At 42.9% G+C, this 14,114-nt stretch overlaps 1 protein-coding gene across 15 annotated transcripts in view; it reads left to right on the plus strand.

Moving 5' to 3' along the window:
• Window positions 1–14,114, plus strand: part of LOC110508726 (sodium- and chloride-dependent glycine transporter 1) — an 89,601-nt gene that overhangs the window by 50,180 nt on the left and 25,307 nt on the right. For 5 of the 15 annotated variants that reach the window (XM_090226084.1, XM_090226086.1, XM_036966942.2 and 2 more), the window contains one exon: window positions 291–388. The exons of 5 other annotated variants lie outside the window; for them this stretch is intronic. In XM_090226084.1, the coding sequence (XP_090082210.1) occupies window positions 347–388 (42 nt within the window). In that variant the 5' untranslated portion in view covers window positions 291–346. Of the gene's footprint in view, window positions 1–285; window positions 389–692; window positions 1,235–14,114 lie in introns of those variants that run through there. 5 more of the 15 variants (XM_090226088.1, XM_036966943.2, XM_090226089.1 and 2 more) reach the window with 2 other exon arrangements.

Consider the following 14,114-nt stretch of genomic DNA (forward strand, 5'->3'; position numbering starts at 1 on the left):
CTCCTGTCTTTTTGGGAATGGGAGGGGGGCATTTTCCTGAAATCGTGAAGTAGAACAGAAAGGGGACACAGAGAGGGAGGGCGATAAAAGCGAGAGAGGGGGAGGAAGGGAGGGTGAGTGAGAGTGGGGAGGGAGAGAGAGCGCTACCATGCCGAATGATTGAGAGAGGCGGAGAGGAAACAGAACTCCATCAGATGAAATGAGGTGAAAATAATTCAGGCATTAATCAACCCCGGGCAAAAAGAGGCTGTTCTTTTTTTCCCCCTCTTTCTGCGTAACCGAAAGGAAAGGTGTGAATGAAGAACTCAGGAGTGGAAACGAGAGAACCACTGGGCACTATCAAACCATGTCAGAGTCCAACAGCAATGCAGCCTGTACAGCTGACCAGGTCAGTTTCTTTTTACTAATTATTTTCATCTTGTGACCTGTTTGATACACAGATGTATGTGATACCAATGATCTCTAGCAAAATGTTGTAATTTTGTCGACTCGTGGAGAAAACCTTGGACAGTTAACTGTTTAAAAAAAAAAAGAAATGGATTGGATTTTTTAGATTAAACGGAGAGAGTGAGTTTATCCAAACTATCAAAGCAGCAATTGTGTGGAGCTGCCCGGACGACGGTACAAGGTCCTGAAAGAATTGAATGAATCAAGACGACCTATTGTCTGGACCGCCTTATTTTTCGGCGATCATTCAGGGGGTCTGTGACGACTCAATAGCCCCCATACCACGTGAGAAGGGGGATACAACTCTTTAAAAACCAGACCACGTGTGGCTGGACTGAAAAGTTTTTATAACTAATTGCAGTGGGAAGTTCTGGTGGTGCTGGCTGAGGGGTGTGTGATAAAGTTTCTAAGGAAGTGGGCAGGCTAACTGTGAAAGAGTGACAGAGTGGGAAAGGGAAAAGTGTCCTAAAAAGGGGGGTTGGCTCATATTTATGTTTTTTCTCTCTTCCTTTGCCACTCTCTTTAGTGGCCAAGGGACTTGTCAGTTAAACAATTCCACCAAAAGATTTGTTTAAAATAAAATATATAGATATCCGTTATGGCACTTTGTTCTTTGCCGATTTATGTGGAGCGCCAAGTCTTGTCACATCTTTTGGTTGGCCGCTGTGAAGACTGAGCAAGCCTCCTAGTGTTCAGTAACAAACACAAGGAAACGGGCCGCTGAGATCATTGCACATACTTTTAAAGACAAATTTCTATGAAGATAAAAAAAATGGTGTTGCTCGCGGTAGGTAAAGCTTTAATTTAGCCCTATTTTTTCAGAGATATATATTTTGTTTGTACGTGTGTATGCCCCCTGTTTTGGTGTGTGTGTGTGAAGTTAATGTAATGCAAATTTGTCAGAGCCATGCATCTAAATGAAGGTACCGTGCTCCTAGAAGTGTAGGGGAACTTAAAGGGTTGACAAGGAGTCATCTAGATTTCTCATCTGTAGAACAATTCTTCATTTACAATGGAAACAAAAATGTTGCATGTTGCACCATAAAGTTGTCAAGCCAATATTCATTGATAAAACTCTCTTAAAAGGCTCATGGCCTGTTAGGTATTACGCTTATCTATTTGGTCTAATTTTAGGCTTGGCTGTTCTCAATGTATCTTTTTTTGTTCTGCTTGCTGATACTGAACATCCTATCCATTTGTCTAGTGTGTCCACAAACAGTCCTTTTAGAACGTTGAGTTCCCTATGCCCTGTTTGCAGACTGTTCTTATCGTTCACTTTCATTGAGCGCCTCGCCTCCCGTCGCCCCCTTGTTAGGATGGATACAGATTTGAGTGAAAGCTTTCTTATCTATGTAGGGCGAAACAGCCTCTATTTACTCAGATGAAGGGATGGCCCTTGGTGCATGTGACAAAGGATGCAATCAATGTTTGTACAGTTATTTTGAATGATGCAATGTCCCTCTGATTCAGTCCTGGTATGCGACATACTCTAGAATCTATTTGATATTGTGTTCTTCAGAAGGTTCAGGTTTCAGATAGCATTAACATCAGAGTCTACCTGGTAATGTATTTCTGCTGGAAAATGTATGTGTCACATTGCTATAGACATATTCCTAAAAGTGAATAAAGACCACATATTGTTTGATTGGTGAATGGCTTACAAAGCCGTTGGCGATTATTGACGTTTTATGTTGACGTTATACTGAGAAGTCCCATTGAATAAGGTACAGTAGTTGTTAGAGGTGAACTACTGCTGTCCTGTGTCGACTGGTTTATCTGACAGGATGATGGGTCACAGAGAGAGCTCTAGGATCAGGTGCACCTGACACGGCAGACCCTTCAGACAGACAGACAGAGCCGTGTCGCTTTGTATAGGACAGCTACCTACCTACCTACCGCACTGCCACGCTCCCCTGACTGACTATCATGTGTCATAAGTGACTCTCTCTGTACCAAAGGGGATGTGACTTTTTCTATTGCTATACTTTTATGGTTTAGGCTACTGCTGTCCTCTGTATCTCAGTTGGTAGATAATGGCTCGCAACGCTTGGATAGTGGGTTTGATTCCCGGGACTAACCATAGGTAAAAGGTTTATGCACGCATGACTGTAAATCACTTTGGATTAAACCATCTGCTAAATAGCATATATTATTATAAAACCACTTTTTCAGCAGATATCCCATTTCCTTATTCATAAAGGAGCCGGTCTAGCCTATGTGAATTCTCTGCAGTAGTTTGACCCCGCTGTTAGGAATACAATTGTCTAAGGTCATCTGTGATTGTAAAGCATGCTCGAGTGATAATTGAAGTAATAAGAACTTCAGAAGGATGTGGTAATTGCATGGTAGGCTAGTGTAGGCACCTCTGACTTAGTCTGACAGCCTTTCACAATCAGGAAAAATGTAATGGCACTCTTAACGTCATCCCTTGGTTTCATAAAGACAGTTTGGTTTCATTTGATGGTGACATTGCTTGAAATCTGCTTGAAATTGTTGCCGGGTCCGGAGATTGACAGATTGTAGTTTGGGCATAGGCTCAACTTGCAAGATTTATACATTGATTTTGATGTAAAGATTTGCCCACAAATGTAATCCTCATGTATTGGTCTTTCTTTTTTCTTTACTGAATTGTAGTGGGCTGATTTTGTGCCTTGAAGTAAGTGCCTAGATATAGCATCGATATCACGACACAGAAGTCTCTTTAAATTTTCCGAACCGTTTACGATTGGACAAGAACATATTGCAGTTGAAAACATAGCTTGGAATGATTGACCCAAATGATTTCACTATACAGAAACAGATATGCTAGATCGTGAAAGGCAATGCCAGAAAGCTAATGAGAGCTGCAGAGTTAAAAAACAGATATTATTTTCCCTTGGAGGCTTTGGAGCAGATTACTGTTGTTCCTAAATCTGGGTATGGCTCTGTTATGTTATTGTACTGCATATTTAACTTCAATACCCTGCAGAGCAGTTTGGCTGCAATGTTAGACTAATTCTGTAACACTGTAATAAGATGATTAACTCCTGTAAAAATATCCCTCCTCATTCAAATATGTTCTTTCACCAATTGCTTCTTATTCTGGAGGATAAATTAAAGAATGAAGAGGATTCTCTGAAACGATGGGATTGATTTAAAATACCAACAGTACTATTTAGGCCTGGTTACTGTAAAAATGTACTTATGTTTTTGGTAAGCAATGGGTGTTAAATTAGCTAAATTAGTGGCTTTCGCTTTTGAAGCACATCCGACTCCAATTGAACATTCATTTCCCAATTTTTCCCGGCCTATTTTCAGCGCTTCCAACTGGGTGCAGGTGGTGTTGAGAGGGCCAGTATATGGAGCGGAAGTCAGTGGTTGGAGTGTTTACACGTAGGGAGAGATCGAGGGCAGGCAGCTGAGGGGCGAGTGCACAGACATATGTGTGCTCGGGCCTCTGGCTCTCCCAGTGCTGTGGGCTCTGTCTCCAGCCATGTTGTGCTCCTGGATCCACAGCTGGCAGCGAGGAGAGGAGAGGAGAGGCAGCTAGCCACACACTGCAGTACAACACAGCCTGGCTGGCTGGGTAAAGCCTGGCTGTGCCGCAGACCATTGTTGAGTGTTCTATACTCTCACTGATGTATAGAAACAATCTAATAATTCACTACTATTCAGATCAGTATGAAGACCTAGCGGACCTAGTCTTTGTCCCCAAAAGGCACTCTACTCTCCTTATAGTGCACTAGGCCTACAGTATATAGGGAATAGGGTGCTATTTGGGACACTATATGGTGTTCAGGCTGGTTTAACCTGACCTGCAGACATATTGCAGATAAAATAAGAAATGCAGATGGGACAGCCCACTGTGAAGTTTGAGTTTCCTTCTATGTAAGAAATATTGGTTTAGGCGATTTTCAAACATAACATAACTTTTTTCAGTGTGGTCACCTACCTAGCATGACAACGATAAACAATATACAAGAATAGCAGCGATTGATATGTCTGGTAATCGGTGTTAAATCATTTAGCTGAGTACAGACATCTAGGCCTAGTTCTTAAGACGGTCATAACATTCCTGAACTATGAACTACACTGACCCGTCACATTCCACCAAGAATATAGATTCTTGTAAACATTAAAAGTGCAATATGCAGAAATCACTCTGCCATTTCCTGGTTGCTAAAATTCTAATAGTTTGCCTAATGTCTGTTTATGTGACAAAACATGCAATGTGGAGAATCATTGTACCATCTAAATTGCTGTGAAATATATTTTTAATAACCAAAAATTGTGTATATTCAGCTGTTTGAAGCTAGTGTACAAAACCTGAAATAAAAGATGCAAAAACTAAACTTAAGAGTGAGAAGCATAGAAATAGCACACATAGAACAGATATACTGCTTTTTAGACTTACTTTCAATGAGAAGATCTATAACAAACATTTCTATGTGAATTTGGTCGGGTCATCCAGAAAGTTACGTATTGCAGCTTTAACCACCCGTGAATCATCTTATTGTGTGTCAAACCCCATACACTACATGGCTTCAAGTTAATGAGTTCAGCGATTTCAGCTACACCCACTGCTCACAGGTGTATAAAATCAACCACACCGCCATGCAATCTCCATAGACAAACACTGGCAGTATAATGGCCCGTACTGAAGAGCTCAGTGACTTTCAACGTGGCATCGTCATAGGATGCTACCTTTCCAACAAGTCAGTTCGTCAAATTTCTGCCCTGCTAGAGCTGCCCTGGTCAAATGTAAGTGCTGGTATTGTGAAGTGGAAACGTCTAGAAGCAAAAACGGCTCAGCCACGAACCGGTAGGCCACACAAGCTCACAGAACAGGACCGCCGAGTACTGAAGTGAGTAAAAACTGTCTGTCCTTGGTTGCGACTCTGGAGCAGTAGAAACGCATTCTTTGGAGGGATGAGTCACCCTTCACCATCTGGCAGTCCGATGGACGAATCTGGGTTTGGCAGATGCCAGGAAAACGCTACAAGCCCCAGTGCATAGTGCCAACTGTAAAGTTTGGTGGAGGAGGAATAATGGTCTGGGGCTGTTTTTCATGGTTCGGGCTAGGCCTCTTAGCTCCAGTAAAGGGAAATCTTAACACAACAGCATACAATGACATTCTAGACGACTCTGTACTTTACTCAACTTTGTTCCAACAGTTTGGGGAAGGCCTTTTCTTGTTTCAGCATGACAATGCCCCTGTGCACAGCAAGGTCCATACAGGAGTGGTTTGTCAAGATCGGTGTGGAAGAACTTGACTGGCCTACACAGAGCCCTGACCTCAACTCCATCTAACACCTTTGGCAATGAATTGGAACGCCAACTGCGAGCCTGGCCTAATTGCCCAACATCAGTGTCCGACCTCACTAATGCACTTGTGGCTGAATGGATGCAATGTTCCAACACCTAGTGGAAAGCCTTCCCAGAAGAGTGTAGGCTGTTATAGCAGCAAAGGGGGGACCAACTCCATATTAATGCCCATGCTTATAGACTGAGATGTTTGACGTGCATACTCTAACAGTGAGGCACTCTTCCTATTTTTTTGTGGAATATAACAGACTTCGTTTGAAAAGGCCATATGGGACTTCTTTTGTCTCCACTGGATGTTGTGAAGTGGATTCAGTTACTAGTTGGGTGTCATTCCATTCTAAGCATTGATGTTTTGAGTGGTTGATTAGCCTGGATGTCAGTGAGTGCATTTCCTCTGGATGTCTTGCTGGCAATTGGTCTGTGCTAAAAGTGCTATGGCTGCTGACGACAGCTGCATGATGAAAGGGGATTTATCACTCTTTACTCTGAGTTTACCACAGTGGACCATCATCAAAACATAGGTCTTTCCGATTAGATGGTCCTGTGCTTATTCAAATCCCGTATTTGGTGCAGACATTAAAGAATAAGGTTTAATAGGTTCAAGAGAAGTGTGTCAGTGTCTTAAGTGTGTGAGAGCTAGGTGACTAGAAAGTTGTTTGTACTGCTCTATTTCCTCAGGCTCCGGTCCTTTGGAGGCATTGTATGAGTCCAAAATGGCACCCTATTCCCTATGTAGTGCACTTCTTTTGACCAGTGCCCATAGGGAACAGGGTGCCATTTGGGACACATAAATTGGCAGGTCAGGTTCAGTGTGAATGGCCAAGAAACTTGAAATAGAGTACCCTAGCATACAGTAGAGTCTCATGACTTCTCTACCACAGCTCAGTGTCTTGATCTACGGTGCAGTGTTGTTAATGATATGACAGACCATGCCCTAGAGACAGGGAGCACGGCTTGGAAGAGGCTAATTAGTCCTCAGATTTAGGACTGTCACGAATGGAAGGAAAAAGCATGGAAAGAGAAGTCTCCATCTCCTCAAAACCTGATTTTTGGGTTGAATGCTCATCTCTCTCAGCTAAACATCTTACAAACAGATTGTGCAACACATTTAGGATGTAGTTGGCTGAAGATATTTTTGAAAAGTCATTGGTGCAGATGTTGATAGGCCCAGCACACTCTCAAAGTGATGTTAGACTTCCAGTCATCTCATTGAGAAGTTCTCTATAATTCAGCATAGTTAGTCTAGTTGATGTGCTTACCTGCATGTTATTGTCTATTGGGTACTGGCTGAACTAAACCCCAAATAATATATGTGGTTTTCTTTAAAATGATAAACTGACCTCCCCTGCTCCCAGCGTACTAAACCAGACCTCGTGTGAGTGATGAAGGGAGGCTGTCAGGACCTGATGCTAACAGACTTTGAAGATGTTTATGTCCTTATCATACAGTGTTGCATGATTTTTTTCTTCTGTTGTTTAAGGAGAGACTAAACTGGGTCAATTTATGTAATCCTGAAATTCTTGAGAGTACTGTTATAATGATGAAGACTCTTTAAATTGCCTCACCCTGCCTTGAATTGAATTGGTAAAGTCAGCCTTTAAGTTTTTGTCAAATACTACTGTAAATGTAGTCTGCTTTGTCTGATGTCTACATTGTCAGTTTTCTGGAATAACATGGGATGTCTGTTTTAAAGTGACCAAAGAACAATGCTCATTCATGGTTGAGCAGTGTGGCCAGTTACATGTAGCCGACTGCTTTGTCAACCGCGATGGAGTTCAATGTATTGCTGGGTGAATTGTCATAAAAAGGAGTTTATGATATATTTGATGTCAACTGAATATTTTTGTTAGGGAGAGAGAGGGATGGATCTGGGGATGAGATGGGATAAGGTGTGTTTGTCTATACAGTATGTGTGTGATTAAAGGATTCTCTAAGTGTATGTGCGGTTGGTTCTCACTGTGGGAGCGAGGTGGAGGTGAACAGCTTGCTTTGGCCAATATCTCCGTAGGCTGTCTCCCGCATCACTTAACGGCCATGCCCAGTGCACAGTAATTTAATTATCTAGTTAAGCGATCCGCGTGGCTGAAGCGAGACCTGGTTGTCTGCACAAATTAACACAGACAGTTTTTTCTATAGGAGCGTCTATAGCTCTCAGCCATGCAATCTTTTGTTTTATCTGCAGAAATCCATCCAGTTATTGGATTTGAACATGAGTCTGACAACCCGAGACTAGTGGCAACTTAACTACTAACATTGTCAACTGTCAAGGCAATTACTCATAGCTATTAATTAGCCTAATGCTGTCTTGCATTTTTAAATCAACCCCCCCCTCCCAAAAAAGTCTAACTGCAACAAACAGGATGTAGTTGCTAGTCACTGGCTGTTTTTCCTAGAACTTGGTTCCTGACTTGGAAACCACTCCTACTGCACCCCAGACTCCTAGGCAAGGGTAGCTAGATGCAACATGGAGCCCTAGGGTGTATTCACTAGGAACCAAACAGAACCAAACGGAATGAAATGGGAAGGGACGTTTTCCATTTGGAGTAAACGGTTTCTGTTGCAAAACATTTTTGACTAATGGTTACACCACTGGTAGACCCTCCCTAAGTATAAGTCAGATGCTCAAGTTGCTCAGCCACAGGAAGTCCATTGGTGTGTAAGTGGTATGTTGACCAACAGTTACTATGGAACTTTTTAAGGTAAGGCTATTGCAGTGTTTTTGGAATGTAGGCCTATTTTGGGGGGGATGTACTTGGATGACATAACAATTCATAGTGTATTGTGGGATTTGTATTTATCCATTCAGTTTGTATTTTTAATATAATATGGGTTTACATTTGATGCTGTCTCATTGGGATTTTTTTTGTGATATTTAATTGAATTATATAGTTGTTTATTAAAGTTAAGTAGATATGGGTTGGTACAGATTATTTGCCTAATAATTTGCATATGGCTTGTTTTTATTTTCAAATTTGATGTGTTGCTTTTAGGGAGAAAACTGTTAAACTGTCAATCCAAATATTTGATTTCATGTTTTTATATCTACATATTAAAAATGTATATCTTCAATTTGAAATTCAAACAAAATTCGGTATGACCAAGATATGACTTTCAATAACTTTTAAAGCACACTTTATCAGATATTCTAAACAAAGTCCTAGTTTAATGATTGAAAGGCATGTTTTGCTGTCCATGATGCAGTAAGCCTATAGGATCAGCTCTTCCAGCCAGCTACCCAGGGGATGTTGATGTGATTGTGACTGTAAGCAGTGCTTGAGTGATGTAACCCAGAGATGACCCCTGCTTCTGGGAGGCCATCAAAGCACCCCATTTGCTGTGACTGGGTCCAATTTTCCCCTGTCTTTCCTGACAACTCACTATTACACTTAATTAATCAACCATGGAAAGTAGGTATTCACACCATGCCCAATGGGATCTGGAGGAATGTGGCCCTCCGCTAGCCGGGTGAGAAGCCACAGTCTCGCTGTCTTTAGTTGAATTACTTTCACCTCACATACATTTTATAATGCTGCCTTTGAGGACATTGAGGATCCAGGTCTATTTAATCACAGTTGAGTACAACTGAACCCACCCGTGTTTACTCCCAAAGTGAAGTTAGTTAGTTAGCTAGGGTATCTACGTGTGCCACTTTAAAACATTGGTATTGGAATGACTGTATTAGTCACTCTTGGTTGACTTTGATTCGATAACAACCTGGTCTTTTATCAGCTTCAGTTATTTTCAAATGACATTCAAACTCCGTTAGAATGGATGGTAGAAGGAGTGTTAGGCTACTAAGCTTCCAATGTGAGAGTTGTTGGGAGGGTGTTCTATTGATGGAAGTCTTCCCTTCTGAGCAATAACGGGATTTTAAAAAACAACAACTTTTTATTGAAAAAGTTTCAAACCAACAGCCGCACATGTTTCGTTGTTGTTTTTGAACATATTTTTTATATAGAAGTTTTTCTAAATGCATTTTAGATTTGGCCTAGCTACATGAAGCCCAAATCACACAGGGAGACGTCCTTCAACTGCGCAATATTTTTGTGCGAGAGTAGCAAGCTTCAATTCACGTAAACTGTGTAGCTTATGCCAACGTACAGCGCATTCGGAAAGTATTCAGACCTCTTGACTTTTTCCACATGTTGTTACGTTAAAGCCTTATTATAAAATTGATTAAATTGTTTTTCCCCTTCGCCAGGCTGCACACAATACCCCATGATGACAAAGCAAAAACAGGTTTTTAGACATTTCTGCACAAAAAAAGAAGAAATATCACATTTACGTAAGTATTCAGACCCTTTTACTCAGTACTTTGTTGAAACGCCTTTAGCAGCAATTACAGCCTCGGGTTTTCTTGGGTAGGACGCTACAAGCTTGGCACACCTGTATCTGGGGAGTTTCTCCCATTCTTCACTGCAGGTCCTCTCAAGCTCTGTCAGGTTGGATAGTGAGCATTGCAGCACAGGTCTCTCCAGAGATCTTCGATCTGGTTCAAGTCCAGGCTCTGGCTGGGCATCTCAAGGACATTCAGAGACTTGTCCCGAAGCCACTCCTGCGTTGTCTTGGATGTGTGCTTATGGTCATTGTCCTGTTGGAAGGTGAACCTTTGCCCCAGTCTGAGGTCCTGATCACTCTGGAGCAGGTTTTCATCAAGGATCTCTCAGTACTTTGCTCCGTTCATCTTTCCCTTGAATCCTGACCAGTTTCTCAGTCCTTGCCACTGAAAAACATCCCCACAGCATGATGCTGCTACCACCATGTTTCACTGTAGGGATGGAGCCAATTTCCTCCAGACGTGATGCTTGGCATTCAGGCCAAATAGTTCAATCTTGGTTTCATCAGACCAAATAATCTGTTTTTGAATGTCTGAGAGTCTTTAGGTGCCTTTTGACAAACTCCAAGTGGGATGTCATGTGCTTTTACTGGGGAGAGGCTTCCGTCTGGCAACTCTACCATAAAGGCCTGATTGGTGGAGTGCTGCAGAGATGGTTGTCCTTCTGGAAGGTTTTCCCATCTCCACCGAGGAACTCTGGAGCTCTGTCGGAGTGGCCATTGGGTTCTTGGTCACCTCCCTGACCAAGGCCCTTCTTCCTCGATTGCTCAGTTTGGCCAGGAGGCCAGCTCTCGGAAGAGTCTTGGTGATTCGAAATTTCTTCTATTAAAGAATGATGGAGGCCACTGTGTTCTTGGGGACCTTCAATGCTACAGAAACGTTTTGGTACCCTTCCCCAAGTCTGTGCCTCAACACAATCCTGTTTTGGAACTCTACGGAGAATTCATTCGACCTCATGGCTTGTTTTGTTTTTCAAATCCTTTCCAAATCATGTCCAATCAATGGAATTTACCACAGATGGACTCCAATGAAGTTTTAGAAATATCTCAAGGATGATCAATGGAAACAGGATTCCTTCAACCTCATGGCTTGGGTTTTGCTCTGACATGCACTGTCAGCTGTGGGACCTTAATATAGACAGGTGTGTGCCTTTCGAGTCTCATAGCAAAGGGTCTGAATACAAAAAAAAAAATATATATATATTATCTGTTTTTGCTTCATCATTAGGAGGTATTGTGTCTGGATTGATGAGGAAAATGTTTTATTTAATATATTTTAGAATAAGGCTGTAAAGTAACTGTAGGCCACATGTACAGTTGATATTGTTTGATGAATTCTTATTCAGCTCTTTGGCATAGGTCTGGTAAATATGTAATATGACTCCTCAGTAAAAGACACAGACATCCCAATTGGAGTTTGCCGAAAGGAACCTAAAGGACTAGTGGTGCAACACAAAACTCACGGTTAGGATTGGATCACTGTTTTGAGTCACGGATCGGATCATTTTTCGAATCAGCAAAAGAAAAAAGAGGGAGACAAATATAACTCTGCTTTCCATTTATTACATAAAGAACACTTAAAGCAAGGACCTTTTCAATGTTTAAATAGAATTCTAAAATAAAATATTCAATACTCAATTGTTAAGTAAAGTGCAATTTGAGGCATGATACCTTCTTCCTTTGAACAATAGTGAATGTAAAATTAGCCTGTGTCCACATCATCAAAAACAAGTAAAAAAGGAAAGAAAGCAGACCTGAGCTTATACAGTTGAAGTCGGAAGTTTACGTACACTTAGGTTGGAGTCATTAAAACTCGTTTCTCAACCACTCCACACATTTCTTGTTAACAAACTATAGTTTTGGCAAGTCAGTTAGGACATCTACTTTGTGCATGACACAAGTCATTTTTCCAACAATTGTTTACAGACAGATTAGTTCACTTATAACTCACTGTATCACAATTCCAGTGGGTCAGAAGTTTGCATTCACTAAGTTGACTGTGCCTTTAAACAGCTTGGAAAATTCCAGAAAATGATGTCATGACTTTAGAAGCTTCTGATAGGCTAATTTACATAATCTGAGTCAATTGGAGGTGTACCTGTGGATGTATTTCAAGGCTTACCTTCAAACTCAGTGCCTCTTTGCTTGACATCATGGGAAAATCAAAAAAAATCAGCCAAGACCACAGGGGAAAAAATTGTAGACCTCCACAAATCTGGTTCATTCTTGGGAGCAATTTCCAAACACCTGAAGGTACCATGTTCATCTGTACTAACGCAAGTATAAACACCATGGGACCACACAGCTGTCATACCGCTCAGGAAGGAGACTCGTTCTGTCTCCTAGATATGAACATACTTTGGTAAATAAAGTGCAAATCAATCCCAGAACAACAGCAAAGGACCTTGTGAAGATGCTTCTATCACTGCATTTTCTTGGTTCTTGGCATTATCTGTGGTGATTGGGATATTGCTATTGGGCCTCTCTAGCTTCCACCCTGCTACTGCTTCTAGCAGTACCTGAGCCAGATTTGTGCCTGTGTGACTCTCATAGAGGGGGAGTGTCTGTAGCACCGGACTTCGCATCTCCCACTCCTCTGTGGTGTAATGAGCAGTCACAGTCACGTAGCTTTCCGTTGCCCTGGAGGTCCACTCCTCTGTGTTGTAGTGAGCAGTCACAGTCACGTAGCTTTCCGTTGCCCTGGAGGTCCACTCCTCTGTGGTGTAGTGAGCAGTCACAGTCACATAGCTTTCTGTTACCCTGGAGGTCCACCCGTATGTGGTGTAGTGAGCAGTCACAGTCACGTAGCTTTCCGTTGCCCTGGAGGTCCACCCGTATGTGGTGTAGTGAGCAGTCACAGTCATGTAGCTTTCCGTTGCCCTGGAGGTCCACTCCTCTGTGGTGTAGTGAGCAGTCACAGTCACGTAGCTTTCCGTTGCCCTGGAGGTCCACCCGTATGTGGTGTAGTGAGCAGTCACAGTCATGTAGCTTTCCGTTGCCCTGGAGGTCCACTCCTCTGTGGTGTAGTGAGCAATCACAGTCACGTAGCTTTCCGTTGCCCTGGAGGTCCACTCCTCTGTGGTGTAGTGAGCAGTCACGTAGCTTTCCGTTGCCCTGGAGGTCCACCCGTATGTGTTGTAGTGAGCAGTCACAGTCACGTAGCCTTCCGTTGCCCTGGAGGTCCACTCCTCTGTGGTGTAGTGAGCAGTCACAGTCACGTAGCTTTCCGTTGCCCTGGAGGTCCACCCGTATGTGTTGTAGTGAGCAGTCACAGTCATGTAGCTTTCTGTTACCCTGGAGGTCCACCCGTATGTGGTGTAGTGAGCAGTCACAGTCACATAGCTTTCTGTTACCCTGGAGGTCCACTCCTCTGTGGTGTAGTGAGCAGTAACAGTCACATAGCTTTCTGTTACCCTGGAGGTCCACCCGTATGTGGTGTAGTGAGCAGTCACAGTCACGTAGCTTTCCGTTGCCCTGGAGGTCCACCCGTATGTGTTGTAGTGAACAGTCAGTCACATAGCTTTCCGTTGCCCTGGAGGTCCACCCGTATGTGGTGTAGTGAGCAGTCACAGTCACGTAGCTTTCTGTTGCCCTGGAGGTCCACTCCTCTGTGGTGTAGTGAGCAGTCACAGTCATGTAGCTTTCCGTTGCCCTGGAGGTCCACTCCTCTGTGGTGTAGTGAGCAGTCACAGTCACGTAGCTTTCTGTTGCCCTGGAGGTCCACTCCTCTGTGGTGTAATGAGCAGTCACAGTCACGTAGCTTTCCGTTGCCCTGGAGGTCCACTCCTCTGTGGTGTAGTGAGCAGTCACAGTCACGTAGCTTTCTGTTGCCCTGGAGGTCCACCCGTATGTGGTGTAGTGAACAGTCACAGTCATGTAGCTTTCTGTTGCCCTGGAGGTCCACTCCTCTGTGGTGTAGTGAACAGTCACAGTCACGTAGCTTTCCGTTGCCCTGGAGGTCCACTCCTCTGTGGTGTAGTGAGCAGTCACAGTCACGTAGCTTTCTGTTACCCTGGAGGTCCACCCGT

This window comes from Oncorhynchus mykiss, chromosome 28 (assembly GCF_057628025.1).
Source record: "Oncorhynchus mykiss isolate SJ-2025 chromosome 28, ASM5762802v1, whole genome shotgun sequence".
In the NCBI taxonomy this organism is placed as follows: domain Eukaryota; kingdom Metazoa; phylum Chordata; class Actinopteri; order Salmoniformes; family Salmonidae; genus Oncorhynchus; species Oncorhynchus mykiss.